The sequence below is a fragment of the Mustela nivalis genome (genome assembly GCF_964662115.1).
Source record: "Mustela nivalis genome assembly, chromosome: 11".
Classification (NCBI taxonomy): Eukaryota; Metazoa; Chordata; class Mammalia; order Carnivora; family Mustelidae; genus Mustela; species Mustela nivalis.
Genome location: NC_139030.1, coordinates 48,519,519 through 48,541,421, shown reverse-complemented (window position 1 = coordinate 48,541,421; position 21,903 = coordinate 48,519,519). Strand labels below are relative to the sequence as shown.

At 40.6% G+C, this 21,903-nt stretch overlaps 1 protein-coding gene across 1 annotated transcript in view; it reads left to right on the top strand.

Annotated features, from left to right (window-relative positions):
- Positions 1-21,903, top strand: part of MYO3B (myosin IIIB) — a 201,112-nt gene that overhangs the window by 33,636 nt on the left and 145,573 nt on the right. Inside the window, exons 6-7 of the mRNA XM_082689208.1 lie at positions 6,914-6,991; positions 9,530-9,735. Coding sequence (XP_082545334.1) covers positions 6,914-6,991; positions 9,530-9,735 — 284 coding nt within the window. The remainder of the gene's footprint in view (positions 1-6,913; positions 6,992-9,529; positions 9,736-21,903) is intronic.

The following is a 21,903-nucleotide window of genomic DNA, read 5'->3' as shown; positions in this document are numbered from 1 at the left end:
ACAAATTTTAATTATATATACACACAGGAATTCAAAAAATTTACTTAAAGGGGTAGTTAGAATTTGAGGCTTATATACCCTCTTAATAGGGGATGAATGGGGGAGAGGGGCACTTGTGGGAGAACAAATGACTTTTGGGAAAAACAAATGGTCCCTTAGGAGAATAGATGGGAGATATGATAGTTTTGTGATAGTGTCTGTTTAGGCAATTTCTTGGAAATCCCAGTGCTCATTTCTCATCTCTGGTGATAGGAGTCAGTCTTCCATGGCAGGTTGTGAAACTGCCAGGGAGGAGATTTATGGCAGTTGGATGATTTTGAGAGGCCCTGTTTTTAGCCAGATAAGGGGAGTTCAGAAAAAGCCTCTTCTTGCAACTGTTGATTCTCAGATGTTCAACTCGAAATAATACCTATGCCACCATGGCATATTCTGGACCCCTTCATGTGATTCTCAGAAAGACCACTTAAGATACAGAACAATGACACTTGAAAGTAAAGTCTTTCTAGGAAGAGATGAAGTGCTTTTCCTTGAGGCTGTCACCAACCTACAGAGGAGGGTAACAGGGACCAAATAGAGTCAGCAGGGAGGAAAGAAATCAAACCATTTCCTGTCGTTCTGCTTTGCTCTCTGAAATATAAGGAGTGTACTTGTCTGTGCAAACGGAATGTTAGAAGGGTTAATAAATATCCCACTGTAAAAATTTTTTTTTAATATTTTATTTATTTATTTGACAGAGATCACAAGTAAGCAGAGAGGCAGGCAAAGAGAGAGGGGGAAGCAGGCTCCCTCAGGGAGCCTGATGCGGGTCTCAATCTCAAGACCCTGAGATCATGACCTGAGCCAAATGTGGAGGCTTAAGCCACTGAGCCACTGAGCTACCCAGGTGACCCCACTGTAAAATATTTTTAACTATTAAATTCTTCCAGCTAATGTTTCACAAGGATCTCAAGGATTGGCTGGTTAATGTTCATTGTATATACTAACACCAACACCCAAATATCTAAAAGGTGATAGAATAATAAAATAAGTAGATCACATTTCTGAATTTTCATATATTTTTATTTACATTGAACATTGAATTATTTAATAAAAAATAACAACTTCAGCCACACAGAATACTGTTGAATAGTCTCAAAATTGATACAGACATAGATACTGATATTTAACTTTCTTTGAGAATGAAAAACTTAGCTCTACATAATAGGGACTCAGATCATTTTTGTTAACAATAATGTTTTTACCCACATTGCTATTATAAACACATGTATTACTTTTTCAGTCTTGTGAGTTTGTAGCAAGATATTAGGACTATATAACATGGGTTATAGGGACCCCTAGGAGAGATTTACATCAGAGTTTCATTGGTTCTAATAGCCTCTTGATATTATTACATGTAAAGTTTGTAAATACAGTTGATTGTTATTCTTCATGAAATTATGTTCTATCAAGTTGCTGTGAACACTGAATCAGCCAATACAGAAGCATTGCTCCTAGGGGATTTATGTGGTTAGGTTCCCAAAAGCCTCTGCTCACAACATTGTTGTCAACCAATTAGTATATAATCTTGTTTCATGTGTGTTTCTATTTAGAAGCACATTATTTAATATATATTTCTTGCAGATAATTATATGTAGTATTTTTTATATAAAATAATATTTTATTTTTTAAAAGATTTGTTTCTTTATTTTAGAGAGCGGAGAGAGAACTAGAGCAAGACCAAATGCAAGTGGGATGGGGGCTGAAGGATAGGGAGAAAATCTCAAACAGATTCCCCACTGAGCATGGAGCCTGATGCAGGGTCCTGAGATCATGATTTAAGCCAAAACCAAGAGTTGGATGCTTAACCTACTAAACCACCCAGGAGCTCTGAAAATAATATTTTAATCACAGTATTTGTGTCATTGAATAAAGGCCAACAGCACTATAACTCATGCCTGAATGAAGCTTATCTGATGCACATATGTTCTCCAAGAGGTATTTAATAGCCTTCTTGAACTTAGAAAGACAAGACAGCATTCTAGCACCATGCTTGGAGGCTATTTTATTTTATTTTTTTTTTAAAGATTTTATTTATTTACTTGACAGAGAGAGATTACAAGTAGGCAGAGAGGCAGGCAGAGAAAGGAAGGGAAGCAGGCTCCCTGCCGAGGAGAGAGCCCGATGCGGGACTCGATCCCAGGACCCTGGGATCATGACCTGAGCCGAAGGCAGAGGTTTTAACCCACTGAGCCACCGAGGAGCCCCTTGGGGGTTATTTTATACATTGAAATCATTAGCCAAAAGCACAAAAATGCAGAACATTTGGCACTTCAATAACCCAGAAAAGGATACTTGCTTATAGCATGAGAGCTAAAACAGGAAGGCAGAGCATCACGTTGTTCAAACTGAGCTGGAAACACATGCATCAGGTGATCAAAGTTTTCTCCACTCCGTATGTCTATGAATGATCATGAAAGCATTGCAGGTACTGATTTGGGGGTTAAAAATAAATTTTAGAAAGTAGGCACATCCACAAATACAGGATCCACAAAGAATGAGGAGCAACTATATTTGTTTTTTTGGAAACACTGGCTCCCACTAGATTCTGAAAGAGACCATGACACAAAAAAATTAAAGACTCCCCTGTAATACTCTTTATCAGACCACATTACTGTCCTTCCTTCAGTTTGATTTTGTGGCTATTGGATTCTGCTAGGACCCTGCTCCCTTGCCCTCCACACCCCGAATACCAGCGCAGTTACCTTTCTCTAAACTGCCTCCTGTTGTTCAGGCCTTGCCTGTGTGACAAGTGTGCCCTCTAGTATATGGCATATATTTACATCATTATAATAATAATGTATATCATTGAGATGAAAGTAACTCGTGATTTGGTTTCATTTGGAAGAGGGATGAGTTGAAAGTTATAGTTAAGGCACCAGAAAATACGTTTCACGACAGCAATAGTTTTTCTGTCTTGGCCAAGGTCCGATAACACAGGTGGTCTTTTTAGGAAGCTGGACTCCAGCACATTCAGCAGCACCACACTGTGATGCACGGATAGTGTCAATGCCAGTCTTGCTTTTCCATTCAGGGCTGTGCAGGCTTTGAGAGGAGTGATGCTGTAGGACTTTTTCCTTAAAGGGTGGTTGGATCACTTGATAGCAGTAAAAATTCTTGACAAAGATGCTGTCAGGAAGACAAATATAAGCCCCTGTGAGGTTTCAGGATGCAAATAGTGGGCACTTACTGAGATCAGGAAAAGAATCTTTCTGTTTTTTTCGGCGATAACTGAAATCTAGATGGTTTATGAGACTTCTTGGAATCTGTCTTTATCCTAGAATAAATTCTGTTGACAGATGAGGCAAGTAATTTTAGTAATATCATGCTTTCAGACCCATGTTGTAAGTAATATCAAATCACATAGAAAGGCAGTATATAATGTTTAAGAAGTAAGGTTTTGGAATCAGAACTGGGTTCATATGTAGGCATGGCCAACTACTAGTTGCAAGACTGGATAATTTCTCTAGAATCTCTGAGCCTTAACCTCCTATTAGGTACAATAGGAATAATAATAGTACTTACCTCGTAGGATCATTTTGAGACCTCATTGGCATAATATAGGCAAAGTGGTTACTGCGGTAATTTTTTTTTACCTTGGAACAATAGATGTTTTATTGCTCTTGTTTTGATACCCATCTAAAACTCCATGTGTGGAGTCCATACGTATACTGAAACTTGCTCATTTCCTGTGCACTTGGAGTCTGTGTTACAGTTTGTAAAGCTGACTCAGGACTACTTTAAACACTAACCAGTGCTTCTTACAAGGAATTGGGCAGGACATTTGTCATGTGGGCAGAAAGCAGGCTTGCTCATCTCTAGTTGACTTATATCGTTGTATAAATTGGCACTGGATGAGAAAGGATATTGGGTTAGACATACAATTGTTTGATCCCGAATATTGGTTCTGCTGATCATTTTGAAATTGGTTTCATTGGAAGTATTTTCTCTGCCAATAAGTGAAAAGATCTTTTTGCTGTGTTGCATGGGCGCTAGTACTTGCCATCTTGCCATTGAAGAAAACTGCATCTTTGACATTCATCACTAGACTAGAACTAAGTCAATCATGGTAATAATGGAAGGGAAACTGATACACTTCTTGCATGTGTGTGAGGTGGTAGCATTTACTGAGCAGTTTTACTAATAAGGAAAACAGAGGTTTTGAGAAGTTGAATAGCAAGTCCAAGTCCATACAAGAAATAAGTGGAAGAGCCAGGTTTTGAACCAGGATGTCCAGTTCCAAAACTCTGTGTTCCATGGCATATATCCTCTAAACCCAGGAAAGCTTTTCTAGGGTCTTTTCCCCCTATCTGAGGTAAAAGCTTATCAGATCCTCTGGGGAAGACTGTTTCTTGGGAATGCCCTATCTTTGAGAAGAACTATATGCTAGATGATGTTCCTAAAGAAATCTATTTTCTGGATTCTTTCTAAAAGATTTTTCTTTTTTAATTAAATGAAGCTACTTTTAACTAAATTAGCTCAGGATGACAAACTTTTATGTCAGACCACAACCTTAACTTCTGTTTTGGTTTGGATTTTTTTGGCATTCTTTCGGGTTCATGATAGACCTGGTGCAGACAGAGGTGAGGTTTGTGCTGAGTCTCCTTGTTTGAAGTACCAAGAGACTCAACTTCTGCTATGTCCCTTGTCCAAAGTCCCTCTTTCAAATCCACTCCATGTTCAGGACAACCTTGTGACTATACTAGAAGTCCTTGACCAATGTAAGACCTTTCCAAATTCTTAAATTAGCAAGTTATTTATTCATTAAAATTCTTTAAAATACTAACTATGTAGGTGATAAACTGTGGACAAGCATTAGTACTTCCAAGCTGTATGTAATGCCAAACGGGTTTTTATTTCCTTCCCAAGAGTTACTCTGTATGTGAGTAGAAGGACAGCACTTGGTAATGCTGGGTAGTTAGGGGAGCCCAACAGACTTACAACTTTTGGAGTGCAAATTAGTGCTTCATTCTATATTTTTCCAGTTTGCTGCAAAGGACAAGTGCTGGTCTTGAAAACAGTTCTTAGTATACCTTTTAAATTATGTAACAGCACAATTAATATCCACCGAGGATTTTCTGACCACTAAACGGTTAAATTATCAAATGCCAAGGGCCCATTGTATGTTCTGAGGGAAGCTAACAGGTAAATCCTACTAATAGAGAAATATGGATGAGTTTTTAAGCTGCCTTTTTACTGTGCCCTAGGGCTGCCCTGAAGGGTTGGCACTCCCTGACTATTTTGAATAAAAAGAGAAGGAAATGAGGGAGGAAAAGCAAGGTTCAAAGTAAGACAGGGTTCTTCAGGGAGTGTCTCTGAATAAAAGGAAGTGGTAGAGAAATTCCCAAGTTTAGAATGTATGTGTGTGTGTTTATGTGTGGGAGTGTGTGTGAAGGTCAGGTTGAGAGGAAAGAAATTAAAGAGAAAAAAAATTCAAGAAAACTTAGAATTTACAGTTTGGCAGAAGGCAGGCCCTAACCAACATCCTCTTCCCTTTAATCCTGATTTGTGACCCCAAACCTCACCAGCTCCGAACTCCATCCTCCAGAGAGGGATGGGATGGGCAAAGAAGACTTCCAGAATACAGTATAGTCTCTGCACATGGGGCAGGTGGTAGTGTCTATTTTTCCCTTTTCTCTCTTAGAATAGCCTTACTGCTCAACACCAAGCTTTCATTTCCTCCTTCCTCATTAAAAAAAAATGAAAAAATCAAACCATAGGCGGTGGTACCATAGCTTCAGCTGCATGCATATGAGCTGATGGCTTTGGAAACACATCCAACATGCAGCCTAGGAAAGGAAACGGCCCTGCCCCCCGTCATTGCCTCAGAAGTGATAGCCCCATATTCCTGCTCACTATGCAGGTTGCTCTTCTAGTTCTTAAAAACTTAGCTCCCCATTTATTCCTTTTCATAAATAAACTTTTCTTGAAGCCAACTGAAGCATTTCCTTCCACTATGCACCATTTCCTAACTACCCCTCAAGGTAGGTCTCATTATTTGTCCCCACCCTCATGCCCTCAACCCTTCTAGCACCCTCTTCGCACTTTTGCTGAACGAGCTTGCAGACATCCTCACCCCGTGGGGTGGTGGCTCTCTGCACAGCCATCCACCAAGCAGAACACACTTGCTGACCGCGGCATCTCCAGTTCAGACATTCCTGCTTCATCCCCTTGCCACCTGTTCTGAGCAGATGGGAGGCTGCCATGGCAGAGGCTGGCGCTAAAATGCCACTCGTGCACTTTGCAAACCAAATAGCTTATATGTGCAGGAGTGGGGGTTTTTATTGTTGAGGTACAATAACAAAATAGGCTGTTTCCTACAGTTGTTTTTATTCATAAATTTCTTCCAGTCAGCCTAGGTGGTTGGGATAGATGATTGGGAACAGGTGTATCTCAAGCTCCAGTCTCCAGTGAGCACGTGGGAGCTGTGTGATGTGGGAGGGTGGCAGGAAGGGGACTACAGCTCATCTAATTCCCTGCAGTCCAACCTGGGCTTTGAGCCCATGTCTTTGTAATCACCCAGCCTCATGGGTCGTTGCCCAGTTTTCTTTTAAGAAATAGTTTGGTCTCATGCATCCTTATTGGAGAGCTTAACAGGGGCCCATTAGAACATCAAGAAATACAGAAATAATAGTGACGGGAATTTATACCAAGACTTCACAGTATGGTACTTCACAGAATGGGGTCCATTCTCAAGCGAGTAGGATAGTGCAAATTTTGTTTTTCTTTTATAGGTCTTAAAACTTCTCCCATAGTTTTCACTATCGTGTTCTAAACGTCAAGGTCCCTTGGGTATTTAACCAAAAAACCTTTCAGATTTTGGAAGAACCAGAAAATGCCTATACCCTAAAACTACTTCCCTTTGCCTCTGCTCTAGGTGGACACTCTGGAGGTGATACGACATCCCGAAGAAACCACCAACATGAAGAGGCAGACCATGGCTTCTTACTTCCGGGTACGGAGTCCTTTTGATCTCTATTCTACCTGTTTCCAAAAAGGACTGCCATCCCTTCCTGTGAGAGGCCCAGAGATGATGGAATTAGTGAAATAAGAGCAAAGTACAAGAGTTAGTTAAGAAAGGTGGGAGTGTGGGGAGAGAAAAATTAAAGTGGAGAGCCCACCTTTACGTATACCTTTTCTGATTTCAGAAAGATAAAATGAAATCCCATGTGTCTACAGACGGGACACTCTCTGTCACTGGCACAGAGCCTGTCCATTCAGTGTACTGATTCTGTTAGTATTTGAGCTGCTCCTTAGCCTTAAAGCTACTGGAATCCACCGCTTTTCCAGCATATTTACTGAAAAATAAAGTTAATAAAATTCCAGAAGGTGGCTTATTAAGTTCACATCCTGAGGGAATCTGTCTTTGTTTTAACTTTATTTTCCTAGTTCAAATTGACCCATTGCCAGACACAGTTATTTCCCATCTCTGCTGCCCCAATTCTTGATATTTCATCTAGTAAAATGACTCCTTTGAGTAAAATTGTGCCTAGAAGGGCTCTGTTAAATGCATATTATATAGGAAAGGTAAGACACAGACACTTTTTACCAATTCACACAGATTTGTTTATCTTCAAATTATAAAGCAGTAGGGTTGGAAGCCCCTTAGAGTTCATGTCCCACTGGGAACTAAGGTCTAGGCAGCTTTGTGGTGGAGATGCTATTGGGCCAAAGACAGAATTACTGATCTCAGGTTGTAGGGTGGAGTTGGGATAGGAAGGGACTCAGCAGGGATGGGAGTTGAGTGATCGTGAGCTGGAGTTGCTGAAGCAGGCTGGAGGACAGGACCTGGGAGCCAGCACCATGGGGGAAGTCTCCATGGAAAGCTAGCAGGTTCAATTAGCATCCAAAGCCAAGAAATCTGACCTCATCAGCTGTATACTTCAGAAGTAGACTGAAATTGGGCCCAGAGGGTGTGAAGTGGGCCCACAGGCCTTTGAGTCCAGCACTCCACCTTCATGCTGATTCTTGCTACAGCTTCTCTGACAGGTAGATATTTAGATCCTATTTCATCACTCTAATGGCCGGACATTTCTAATTGCCATATATTTCTTACCTTGAGACCTACCCTAGTCCTGTCCACTTTAGTGGCTGTATCCTCCTAGTGTCTTGGGGGACAGGGTGTGTGTGTGTACGTGTGTGCATGTGTATGTCCCTGTTCTGGGAGATTTGGAGACTTTGAGCAGCCCTGTGGGATCAACTCTCAGATGAAGCCACCTTTGCCTTATGATTTTTCAGAAATATATCCATGACAATCAGTTTGGTGTCCCCCAAAAGTTAATTCCAAGAAAGAGAATATAGTGGCAAGCTAGGTAATACCATTTTGGATCAGTGGAGATGTGATTATGAAATAAAGGGACTGATTTCCTGTGTAGCTGCAATTGCCCCTGAAGGTGTGTCCACAGAGAAGCTCCAAAAGCGGCTGCCTCTTATGAGAAGCTGAGACAGTCCCACACAGCAGTGCTTCTCCATGCGCCCTCTTTCTGTGGGAGCCCCCTGCCAGCCACTTGATGGATGTTAGGTGACCTTCACAATAGTCTCCTTTTCTTCAATTTTTCTTGTTTTCTTTGTCCTTTTTCTCTCTTTCTTGTTTCTCTTCTGCTTTATTACCAGTGGTATCCATAGGATTTGCTTAGACTTTCTGGTGGTTCTTAGGCTGAAGAAGAAACTGACCCCTTTCCTAAAAGCTAGACCTTTTACATTACAGATACAGTTTATGGAATACTGTGTTAGCATACCACATGAGCTGGTTCTGCGATGGCATTACAGGGTAACCTAAGCATGTTCTTCGACAGCTAAGCTTCTGCCACATAGGGATATTGCTTGGCACTTGGTGGTATTTATTTATATTTTAAAGATTTATCTATTTGTTTTCTTTATTTTTAAAAAATTTATTTATTTGTTAGAGAAAAAGCATGAGCTGGGGGGAGGGACAGAGGGAGAGAGAGAGAATCTCAAGCAGACTCCATGCTGAGTGAGGATCCTGCTGCAGGGCTCAGTCCTATGACCCAGAGTTCATGGCCTGAGTCGACATCAACAGTTGGATGCTTAACTGATGGAGCCACCTAAATGCCCCTCATCTGTTCATTTTCAGAGAGAGTGTGAGTGTGAGCATGCGAGCAGGGGGGAGGGTCAGAGGTAGAGAATCTCGGGTGCCTGGCTGAGCAGGGAGCCTGACACAGGGCTCAGTCCCACCACCCCAAAATCATGACCTGAGCTGAAATCAAGAGTCAGACGCTCAATCAACTAAGCCACCCAGGTGCCCTGGCCCTAGGTGATGTTTCAAAAATGCTTTTGAATTCACAGACAGCTATAAGTACTTCACAGAACCTATATTATCACCCCCTATAGCTGGTTTCTTTTTCTGCCTTATAAAGGCCTGTGAGTTGTTTACAAGCCCACAAACTGCTCTAGAGGGCCCCGTGGGCCTGTGCCGTAATTATCCATTATGTTTGTGGTAACCTCATTTCCTGTGTATTTTTCCCCCTGGTAGTATTCTCTGATGGATCTGCTCTCCAAAATGGTGGTCGGACAGCCCCACTTTGTGCGCTGCATTAAACCCAATGATGACCGAGAGGCCCTGAAGTTCTCCCGAGAGAGTGTGCTGGCCCAGCTCCGCTCCACAGGGATCCTGGAGACAGTCAGCATCCGCAGGCAGGGCTATTCCCATCGCATCCTCTTTGCAGAGTTTGTGAAAAGGTCAGGCCAGCATCTTGGGAAATGCATTCTGTTAAATATAGCTGTCCTGTGGCTATCCCTATCCCCTGGGACTGCTCCTCCTGCTTGTTTGCCTCCTAACATGTAACCGGCTAGTTACCAGCTACCATTTACTTGCTGAAATGTTGCATTTTTATTGTGCTCCATATAAATTGTTGTGCTCTGGAAGACAGGGTAAGCACCCTTCTGACCACTTTTTAAAAAATAAAAACATCCATAGATATTTATATATTACATATATCCTTAGGTTTCAGAGCCTCCAGATATTTATCTGACATGTTGAAAGGGTTCCTTCTTAAGTGGGTCAAGATTCTAGTGGATGTGAAATACACCCAAGCAGCCGATCCTCTCTTAGGCTAAAACAATGTTATGGTGTCATAGGATAGTTAACATTTATATAGCACCTAGAATGTCCTAGATGTATAATCTCATTTGATCCATAGAAAAATGCTGTAAGCTATGATCTGTTATTATTCCCATTTTACAGATGAGGAAATTTTGAGGCACAGAAAGAAATGTAAGTGACTTTTCCAAGCTAGTAGGTGGTAGAGCAGAAATTTGAACCCGGGCGGTCTTCAGCATCCACATTTAATCTCCTCAGTCCATTGCATTCATTCAATGTTTATTGAAATGTTTTGGAGTTTTTTAGACCCAGAAATTGACTTTATCTATTAGTGAAAACCTGTTCTTGTCTATACAAGGCCATAGGGATGGATTCTGTGTCATGTGATTACGAGTAGAAGTTTTACAAAACTTTCTGTGAGGAAATAGAGGGCAACAATAACAAAAAGCCACCAGTGAGATACACTGCTGTCTGAAGACACCAGAGAGGAAAATTAAAACCCATTTTAAAATTTGCACCCCATTAGCCATCTCTAGTTTCTTTTTACCTCTTTTGTGAAACTTGTGCCCAAGGTCATTTTTCCAACTTTTTCTCCAGGAAGAATGGATTCTAATAGGTATCTTGCTTCATCGAGGCTTCAAAATACCACTACATTCCATGGAGAAGAAAGGGCAAAGAAATTTCCTTGCAGTTAGAGTTTTCCAATTAAAAATAACAAAATGGCTTTTTAAAAAAGAAGTGTCTTTGAGCTCCTTTTTCCTCTTAAACTTGGAAGTAGAAGGAGAAAAAAAGAGACTGTTTTAGCACATGAATGTGACTAGTCAAGTATTTTTAGCCACAAAGTGTGGAATACATAAAAATATTTAAGAAAACAGGTCAAATGCTAAACAGATTGGCACTTCTTTGTTCGTAATCAGAAAGCCATTAGGCAAGTATGAACAAGAATTTCAAAATGTCAGTAAATCTGAAGGTATCAAAGATTTCTGAGCCAGGAAGTTAATTGGTATTTTGATCCTTTTGAGCAATTTCACAACAAAATAGATGAGTTAGCAGTTTTCTTCCTTGATGTTTATTCAACAAATAGGTGCGCCTCTTATCTTCCTGTTTGGGAATGCTGTTTTGTAAACTCTTAGCGGAAATAAGCAGACAAAACAATCAAAGGCAGGGAACAGAGTCATTTAGGTTTATTGGGTAGAGGTAAATAAAAGGTAAAGCCTTTTACGTTATTCTTTACCTTTTTGTACTTTCTGGCATTCGGGACAGAATCCAGAAAGACAGTGTTTAGGGGATTATGTTATTGGGTTCCAGAATGGGGAAGTATTGCCCAAGTTACCCAAATCTGCCACTTGGCCAAACCTAAAATACTTTCTCACCCCATCGTCTTTGAATTTTTCGGCAAAATCACTTGGAAGTGCCCTTTCTGTTTTTTATTCATGGAGCCTTGGGGGAGAGAGGTTGTTCCCAACACCTTCTCATCAGTGGTACCAGGTGGGTTGGAAGTTTTTATTTATTCTCATACAGGTATGGAAGAAGTCACCTGGCAGCACTGGGCAGGTAGCTGAAGCCTCCTGAAGTTGTACTGTTCAGGGACATCACAGAAAATGACTGAATGTTCATTGGCTTCATGGTCACTGGTCAGAAGCATGGTCAACAGAAGGTCTTTGCTGGGGCAAACACAGAATAGCATGTGTTGGGATGTGTTCTGGCAAATGTCTGTAAGTTAGGACTGCACTTTCAGTTCAGAGTCTTACCATTTGTTTATTAAACTATTGCAGTGAAGAGTGCAACTTAGTAATGAGATCAGGGTTCTAATCTACTTTTGGATGTAGTGTTTGGCACATTACTTGACATTCTGTAAAAAATATTTCCTTGTCTGCATGAGAAGGCAGGATTACAAAGAACCCATATTCTGAAGAGTTTCAGGGATCACATGTAGATTTTTTGGCCTAACTTGGTTTCTGAGTCTTCCAGAAAGACCACTCACCCCCAGTCAAGCTCACAGGCAGGAGAACAATATCTCCCAGGTCCCAATTCATAACAGTTGCTAAATCAATGTGTTAAACAGAATGACCTTTACTCCCCTGACCCAGGACATCACAGTTTTGTACCGCATGATAAAGGGAATTTCCACCTTAGAAAGATTACTTGTCTTACATTTGAAATTTTTTATACTGTGATCATAGGACTATTTGAGATCTCCCTAATGAACACAACACCTTAAATTTTCTTTAAGATCATCCCTTTCAATAGTTTACTATTTCTCATTATTCTCTTCCTGTGTTTTCCCTTTGTAATTAAAATGAAATCACTAAAGTATTGTAAACTTGTAGAATTTCCTGGCAGTGGCAGAAAAAGTATACAATTACATAGTAGAGTTTGGGTCTAAATGTGTGGCTTAATGGAATAGATACTGGTTTTTCATAATCATTGAGGGTGGGGGGTGATCCTCTCAGCAGCTGCATAAACAAACCTACATTATTTCCAACAAACCATGCTGTTATTCAAAGTATTTCTTATTTGGACTTTCCTTCAGAAAAAGCACACAATTATTTTATTTGACTTCTGCGAACACCCAATTTGACCACCTTTTTTGAATTAATCTTAGATTCTGAATTAATCTTAGCTCTTTTTGAAAATTAACACATGTACATGACAAAAATTTACCAATTTGGAGGCTTTTATTTATTTTTTTAGGATTTTATTATTTGAGAGAGGGCACATCCACGTGTGCAAGAGAAAGAGAGCACAGAGGGAGAAGTAGACTCAGAGAGCCTGACATGGGACTAGATCCCAGGACCCTGGGATCATGTCCTGAGCCGAAGGCAGATGCTTAACTGACTGAGCCACCCAGATGCCCCAACTTTGAGGCTTTTAAGTGGAAGTTCAGATATAGATTCTATAAATGAGTCCTAAATATTTATGGCAAAGAGAGCATGTAATGTCCCAAGGAGCTGGAGAATGAGTGATTTTTAAAAGGAACCACAATTATTAGGACTTTTTTGTTGGTTTGGGTATGACCTTTTTGTGAATGAGTTACCTGATTTTATAACCACCTTCCAAGTAGTAGCAGAATTTCTAGCAGCTACAGAGAAGACTTATGAATGCCAAGGATTATGGACACAAGAGTTGCCTCTGAACATTTGTGAAGAATCAAAGTGCCCTTGTGAGAACTGTCTCATTAAAAGTCATTTATACACCTCTGCCTTTACGTATGTATCCATGTCTTGAATAGAATGCCTGGCACAGAGTAGGTGCTCAAAAAATGTGGATCGAATGATTCTAAACTCAATGATGCTGAAGGCAAGAATGTGCCTCATCTGTGTTCTTAGCACCTTGTATGGAACTTGCCATATAGGTAGGTTCTCATTAGACGTTTTCTCTTGATAACATGGAGGCTGTATTCACGGCCAGGAGCTAAGAAGTCCTGTAGGTGACATGTTTGTCTACCTCTTGGTTTCATCCTGGGACCACTCTGGAAAAACCCTTAACAAAGTTAAGGGTCAAAGTCCAAATATGAAAGACTTGAAAATCAATGTCAACTTTAAAAATGTCTGGTTGGGGGGGCGCCTGGGTGGCTCAGTGGGTTAAAGCCCCTGCCTTCGGCTCAGGTCATGATCTCAGGGTCCGGGGATTGAGCCCCACATCGGGCTCTCTGCTCCACAAGGAGCCTGCTTCCTCCTCTCTCTCTGCCTTCCTCTCTGCCTCCTTGTGATCTCTCTGTCAAATAAATAAAATACTGAAAAAAAACAAAAAATAGTCTGGATGTCTAGACACACTCCAGAACTTCCACCAGCAAGAATACCTGGGTCTCAAAGGATTGCTCTAGAATCCAAGAAAGTGAATTCTTCAGCTCTGGAGATGCCCTCAGTAAGGAGTCTTGTGTGTCCTTTTCCTTATAGTATAAATAAATAAAAGCGGTAAAGAAAAAAAATGACAAGAATAAAGTACCTTTATGGAGGGCATGAATTACAAAAGAGCATATGACACAGAACATCCTTAACATTTATTCTCTCCTTTTTACTACTCCCTGCTGTACCTTTCAGAATACTAAGGGTAGTCTCCCAACTGAATTTGGGAGAGCCTCCAAATATGTCTTTCTAACACCAATCTGTTTGTTTTTTTTTAAAGATTTTATTTATTTATTTGACAGATCACAAGTAGGCAGAGAGGCAGGCAGAGAATGAGAGAGGAGGAAGCAGGCTCCCCGCTAAGCAGAGAGCCCGATGTGGGGCTCTATCCCAGGACCCTGGGATCATGACCTGAGCCGAAGGCAGAGGCTTTAACCCACTGAGCCACCCAGGCGCCCCCTAACTCCAATCTGTTTACTAGCCATTCCTTACACTGCCACTAGTTATGTTTCTAAAAATGTAATCCTGTCATTCTTGTGAATGAAATTTTGTGCCTGCTCCTCACTGCCTATAGGATAACATCCAAAGCCTTCAGCTCAGTAGGTAAGGCAGGCGTTTCTCAGTAGGTAAGCTCCAGCCAACCATTCTCATATTTCCCCACTGTTCTCTCTCTCACACCCTAGACTGCTGTCAGTCTAACCATGGACCCTCCAGGCCATGCACAGTGTTGGCCTTTATACCTCTTTACACCTTCTCCCCACCTCTCAATCTCTAGCCCAGTCCCCTTCCCTCTGAAGCTGGCCCAGGCTCCACAGAGCTGGCAGGTCCTGCATCCTCTGGCCCACATCTGGATGTTGATGTCTCTGTATTAGAACATGTACTTTCATTTTTATCCAAACATGTCTGTCTAGCCCACTAGACTTTAAACTTCTGCGGGCATGGAGTGGACTTCACTCATTTTTTTTTTTTTGCTTCTCGCATCTTGCCTGGTATAATGTGTGCTCCATGGTGTTTGTTTTGCGTTTCCCAAATGAGGGAATGTATCAGTCAGGAATGCATCTGATTGTGAATAACAAACATTTTTAGTGCTTGAACCAGGGTTTCTCATTCTCAACATGCTGACATTTTGGACCAGATAATTCTTTGTTGTGGAAGGCTATGCCTATGCCTAGAAGAATGTATAATGTACCAGTAACAACTCTGGCTCCTACCTATTAAGATGCCAATCACCTCTTCACCACCCCCAAGTCATGACAATAAAAAACTGTCTCCAGATATTGCCAAACGTCCCCCAGGAACCTAATTTCTCAAATTTAAAACCAGTAGCAAATAGGTTTATTTGTTAGTTTCCCACAAAAAAAAAAAAAAAACAAAAAAGAGGTAAGCTATTTTTCATATTAGTTCAGCTGTTCACTGATGTCACCAGGAACCTGAATATACCTTCTGACCTTCATTCATTCCTTTTTACCATCTTTACTATGTGGGTTGACTTATAGTCTCATGGTCACAATGGGGCTGCTGTCTCTCCAGTCATCATGTCTATAGTCAAAGAAAGAAAGGGGCAAGAGGAATGACTAAGCCAGCTATATTTGTCCCACCCTTTATTAGGAAAGAAAACATTTTCCCAGAAGCCATTTCATATCTCACTGGCCTGAACAGAGTCACGTAATCATTCCTAGCTACAGAGAAGGGCTTAGAAAGTAGGACAGAGGCCTGGGGCTGGGAACACTGTCACCCAAAAGATAGAAACTACTATTCTTTTAGCTAGGAAGAAGTGGGAATAGAAATGAGAGACACATTAATTATGCTTATCACAGAAAAGAAATCCCATGTTTATTAATTGAATGAGGGAATAAGTAAATAAGAGGCTGAATGAATTTGAATAAATACTTTCTGTTCCCCGTGACCCACTCATTTTTCATTCTTTGCTCCCTAGCTTCTTGCTCAACATGGTAGCTTAAGAACTAGCAATAGGTTCAGAAGTGCCTAAGTAAAAATAGGCAAGAGACTGAGAACCCCTTGATTCCATTGCTATAGAAAGGTGTGTTTGCAATTTTAAACCTGCAACAAATTCTTTTACCTCTTGCAAAATGAACTGAATATCATCAGTTATCACTGTGAAAACTCCACCTAAAGACAGGGTCCCTGAAATTCCCTTACAGAGAGCCAAGGTTAGCACTGGCTCATAGGACAGGAAATGAGAGGAAAAATCAACGCACAAAAGAATCCAGACATCTCAAGAAGGGCTGAAATCCTGAAATCCCAAGTTTCAATTTTCAACTAACAAAGCTTCTACTTTTTTCTCTGAGTATTAAGCAGTGATTAGAAAGGCACAAATCCTCCAAGAGCTAGGATGGTGATACCATGCCTTGTCTCTTACAGGATATTCCTGCATTTCTTTTGTTTTTACCTGTAGCTACACAGGTGAGAGCCTGACATCAAATAGATCTTAGTGTGCCATTCAGATAAACTAGTAGATTTGCAGCAAAGTGGAAAGAATCCTTGCAATTCCTTGCAAATTGATTTGCATCGTAGTGAAGGACACATTATGAGAATATGTAAGGAAGGTAATGGACAGCTTCAACATTGTGAGTAAGCATGTCGCATAGTCATGTGAACGGTCACTGCATTTATCTTCTAAGGGTAGCAGTGGAGTGGTGGCATTCTCTGGGAGGGGTCTCTAACAGCTGCTGCCCTTGTATACTGTCTTTCCTGCCCATTGTTCTGTGTTTGAGAGAATGAGTCAGCCACCTTGCCCCAACTACAGGTGAGACCTTGGATGACTTCTCTCTCTTAATTCTTACATTTACCATTTTTATAATCTTGGTTAGTGTACTAAATTAAAAAAAAATCAAATGAAAAAAACTTTAAAAGCTCCTTTTACAATATCACTGATAGACTCTAACAAGTAGCCCAGTCCAACTTTCCATTTCAGAGATGAGGAGGCTGAGGTCGGAGAGAAGAAGCAGCTTTCCCAAGGTCCCACCTCTAGGAGGTTGGCAGTATCAGTCTCTGTGACCACCTCTCTCTATTCTTAGGGGACAGAATGGGCTCTTATTGGCCTTGCCTGGGCTGTGGGTTCTTCCCACCTTGCCTAAGGCTGTGGATGATTCAAAATCCCAAAACCCATTCTTTTAAGGTCCTGTCTTTCTCATGGAGCCCACATTGTTGACAGCTGTCTTTCACTATTCGAGTATCGGAAAAATCATTTCTGTAGTTGATAGCTCTGCAAATTCAGCCTGAAATTTGTAGTGGTGACTTGAGAAGTTGAGACAAGAGGTAATATCAGTCAGACTCTTCTCCAAAGGCTCTGTGAAGAGGCTGTAATGATAATAACAAGCTGTCTTTCCTTATTTTTCTAATGCCTGCACTGTGGGCAGACTCAGGAAATAATCCATTCATAGGAAACAACCCAGGAGGACGTAGAAACACAGCAGGCAATGGCTCTGCTGTGGCAGCAGTGCAGGAAGAAATAGCAAAGGAAGCAAAGAAGAAAGATGTTATGGAGTGTTAGTATCCGTGTTGTTGAGAAGACCACCACTCTGGACCTTTGGATTGGCTGCCTGGCTTACTCTGTGAAAATCGGTGGCTGAATTAAAACTCTATGTCCCTACTTGGAGGTTTCTTAAAAAAATCGAGTGGGACTGAGTTATGTTAAGTAGTGATAATGATGAAGCAGCAAAAACAAATAAGAATAGGGAAAATAATGAGTGGAAAGGAGAGAAGGTGGAAGAGGAGAAAGGAGAATGTGAGGAAACCTCACACGGAGATGGCAGATGAGCAGGACATCTCTCTCCAGCCCCAGCTACAGACCTGGCTCCTCAACCAAGGCAATGGCCTTCACAGCCTAGAATTCCTGGCCCTGGAATTCCCCAACATGGTGCCCTAGGAAACCATTGCCCAGTCCATCAGCTGATCCATGGTTGAACTTGTGCTCATTTGAACAAGTTCTGTTCAGTTGACAGTAAATATCTGCCCACCCCTGAGTACCATGGTTTAGGGATGACTCAAAGGAAAGATTGCTAGCCACTCTTTTATATACATTTGGGAAAACATCTTTGCCAAAGGGATGAAGATAGGAGAGAGGGGTATTTATGAACTACCTACTGATGGTAGGCTTCATGTTAGTGCTTTCAGACATCATCTCACTTAGGGCACCTGGATGGCACAGTCAGTTAAGTGCCCGACCTTGATTTCGGCTCATGTCATGATCTTCGAGTCCTGAGATCACACCCTGCATCAGAATCTATGCTCGGCAGGGAGTCTGCTTGGGATTCTCCCTCTCCCTCTGTCCTTCACCCCTCTCTTACTCACTCACTCTCTAAAATAAATAAAACTTGCTTATAAAAAAAATACTGATAATATCCCCCCAAATACATGAAATTATTTCAGTTTCACAGATGAGGAAAATGGCTCAAAATCACACATAATGTGTTGTATAGTCAGGATATGAAATAAGAGTCTACCTGATTCCAAAGCCCATCTTCAAAATATTTAAATGAGACCATTGAACATAACCCAAATATTCACTGTGAAATCAGTCTATAGAATTCAATTGCAAAAATAGTAATGGGGGCACCTGGGTGGCTCAGTGGGTTGAGCCGCTGCCTTCGGCTCGGGTCATGATCTCGCGTACCGGGATCGAATCCCGCGTCGGGCTCTCTGCTCAGCGGGGAGCCTGCTTCCTCCTTTCTCTCTCTCTGCCTGCCTCTCTGCCTACTTGTGATCTCTCTCTGTCAAATAAATAAATAAAATCTTTAAAAAAAATAGTAATGTAAATATGTAAATATGTAATGTAAATATGTAAAATAGACTGATTGGTTTAAAGTTTAACTTTCTATTACAAATTTGTGAATAAACTCAGGCTCAGTCTTGAATTCCCACTTTATTTTATTTTTTTTCCTTTAGAAAGCCTCCCATTTAAAGCTTATGTGGAGGCAGCAACAGCATCAGAAACATTTATTAAGCACCTATTGTGTGTGCTAAGTGCTGCCAGTAATACTGAATTAGAAGGAATTTACAGTCTCAGGGCTTCCACAATCTAAGAGCACAGATCAACGTGGTTTCTTATCCCAAGGCCTAAATTTAAGAGTCTTCCTAAGAATATAATGGCTTTTTTTTTTCTTTTTGTAGCAGATGGTGGCCAGCTGTTCTGTCTTTACTGAAGGCCAAACATGAAGGGAAAAAATTAAAATAAAGGGGCTTATGGTAAATATAAGAAAGAACTTAAAAACTAAATCTGGATTTTCATACACACTAAAGGGAAATGGGCAATTGGAGGTAATTATCAAATTATCCAAGCCAGAATAGCTCAGTTTCCTCCATTATCGACCTAAGAGAAAATTATTTATATGGGTTGAATTGTTCAGATAATTGTCCCGTATTTTGGATATCTGAGTAGACAGTCTGGGTGGTCACTAATGTTGATTGAGGGTCCCTCAAGGATTATTTTTAAATAGGAAAAGGGTTGATACTTTTGCTGCCTGATTGGGGATGTATCCACTTAGATGCAAGTGATAGTAACCAAATTAATAGATAGATGATTCTTTGACCAGGATAGAGGCATATTGTATTTTAAAAATCTACTTAATGTTTGAAACTAACTTTTAATTACAAAAATAACGTGTGACTACCTTTTCCTGTAAAATTTTTAAATATTACATGTAAGACTAACATCTTTCTTTGTGCATCATAAATTGTATTTCCCAGGATCCTACTTGCATGATGGCGCTTCCCTATGTAGTTAACTGTTACTCTTTTGGTAGTGTTAGCCTTTCAGAATACACACATACATGCATACACACACATAGGGGGAAGAAAAAGATCAAGCAAGGGAAAAAAATACGCTACATGTTTAGTTTAACTCAAATCACGTATTTTATACCATTTGGTAACTTCCTTTTCTATTTAGCAATACGTATTAGAGATAAAACTATGTTGTTCTATAGCTCCAATGCATTCCTTTTTAACTCTGTCTTTAAAGTTGGTAATATTCATGTAGCCATTCTTCTGTTAGAGGAAATTGACATTGTGTCCAGTTTTTTGCCATCAATGCTCAAACAATCTTACATTTTAACACGTGTGAGAATTTCTTTAGGGTAGATTTTGCAACTAATTGACCTTTCAGGGGAAAGTGATGTGCTCCAGAAAGTCATTTGGTCCTGACAAAGAAAAGATCATGAAGAGACTTGGGAGCCAGTTTCTTTCCTCAGATGGATTGTGTCATTTTAGGCAAGTCACTCTGTACCTCGGGGTTCTGTTTGTCTAATAAGTCAGTGGTTCTTCAGCCTTCCCATACATGAGAATCTCCTGAGGCCTTCTTAAAACACAGACTGCTGAGCCCTACCTGCAGAATTTTTTGTATAATTTTTATCTAACATAGGCAACTCTTAGTTCTTGCTCTTCTCTCTCTCTCCTCTTCTCTTCTAGGAGTATGGGTAGTCATTAGGAGAACATAGAGAAAGGAAATTCATCGTATGTATTGTCTATTGTCGGAGGACTTCTATGAAAACAAAAGGAAAATTCAACCTCACTAGTAATTAAGGAAATGCACATTAAAACCACACTTAAATTTATCATTTGATACTTACTTTGGCAATAACCAGTAAGACAGATAATTCCTTGGATTGGCATGGGATAGAGAGCAACAAGACTTTGAGGCTCTTCTGGTGAGGTATTTATGTCTGATCACTTTGGAAGCAGCTTGGCTTTTTTAGTAAGCTCCGACATGAACATTATACTAACCAGTGTTTCCACTTTAGAGGTTATTAAGTAGAAAAGTGGCCATGTTTCTGAACCTCTGGATCTTTTAAGATTGCTTGGTAGCAGTGGGTCTACCTAAGTGTGATGACTTCCTGCCTCAACCTGCCCCTGGGTTTGTGCTCCTTTGGGTCAAATGTCTACAGTCTAGATTTTTGTACTTCTTTCTTCCTCTTGTTAAAAGATAATTTCCAGAAGGGTAGCATCATGAGTCACATATGGACGTAAAGATGGATGTGTTTAAAGAATATATTTTATTTATATGATATAAGGGAATCAAGCAGATATTATCATTGGTTCAAAGAAAAATTTAAAACTGCATAAGCAGTTAATTAAATTTAATTTAAGAGAATGTTGAGGTGAATTGGAAATGGAGATGAAACTGGATTTTCCACAGAGGGAAGTAAAAATCATCACGGGACTAGATAGGGTGTACATAGCTATCAATTACCTACAATTTACAGAGTTGCAAATTAGCTCAAAGAAGATGAACAGGGCTAGAATCTGATTACCCAGAAGGGTGTGCTAAAGGTGGTGTATGCAGTTTTCCACCTAAGTACCAATGCCTTACTGACACGCTAGTTCAAATAGAATATTGTTTGGATCCCCACACGTGTCAAGGAGCACTTGACAGCTGGTGTTCAGATGTAGGAAATCAACACTTCACCAAAGTCAGAAGCCCAATATTCCAGATTGCTATAGACACAAGTTCTAATGAGCTGAAAAGTGCTCGAGTATCAAAGGTCCTTGTTAGAAAGTCAAAGACACGACCAAGGATATAGTAAGAGATAAGAGTGGACGCAGGTTAGATGAATGTAAAGAAGCCTGAACGTGGCGTTAAAAGACATGGGCAAACCTCAGGCCTCCACTTACTAATTTGTGATCTTGAGCCAATTCCTCCTCTCTAGCTTTCTCTTTTTTACAAAACAAGAATTTTGTTGGTGACTCTTTAAGTTCCTTTCAGGATCTGAATGTTTTTTTGAGGAGCAAGCCAGTCCCTTCCACAGATGGCCCTGTGGGAATGCCTAGGCATGAGGAGTTTTGACAGAGGGCAGGGCACATCTGTTTGTGAACATGAGGAAGAGCAACTTGATGGGGCAGGGGTGTCCTAGATTCCCAGTGTACAGGGAAGAAACCCCAGCATCTATGGGAAACTTGAAAAGTACAGTGACAAAGCGAGAAGAAATGTTAGAGAGGAAG